The following is a 224-nucleotide window of genomic DNA, read 5'->3' as shown; positions in this document are numbered from 1 at the left end:
ATATATATATGTATATATATGACAAGCATCATCTACGTACATCCGTACATTCATACATGTATCCGTGTATATATCGTCTTGAAAACCGTTCATCCCTAGGCAAGTGCAAACGCACAGCTAAAGAAGGAGAATCTGACGGCAATTGATGGAAAGAGATAGATTATCTTACAGTAATGCCTTTGATCAGTTGTTTCTGTCGAATATCATCGACGTTCTGTAAGAAG

General features: G+C 37.1%; 1 protein-coding gene across 1 annotated transcript in view; it reads right to left on the bottom strand.

Annotated features, from left to right (window-relative positions):
* Positions 1–32: 32 nt before the first annotated feature.
* CSUI_008154 (signal peptidase) overlaps positions 33–224 on the bottom strand; it is a 21,716-nt gene continuing 21,524 nt past the window's right edge. Inside the window, exon 16 of the mRNA XM_068068291.1 lies at positions 33–214. Within this exon, the coding sequence (XP_067919736.1) occupies positions 161–214 (54 nt within the window). The 3' untranslated portion in view covers positions 33–160. The remainder of the gene's footprint in view (positions 215–224) is intronic.

This window comes from Cystoisospora suis (assembly GCF_002600585.1).
Source record: "Cystoisospora suis strain Wien I chromosome Unknown contig_4494, whole genome shotgun sequence".
Classification (NCBI taxonomy): Eukaryota; Apicomplexa; class Conoidasida; order Eucoccidiorida; family Sarcocystidae; genus Cystoisospora; species Cystoisospora suis.
Note: the sequence above shows the minus strand (reverse complement) of the source record. Positions and strands in the feature narration are given on the sequence as shown.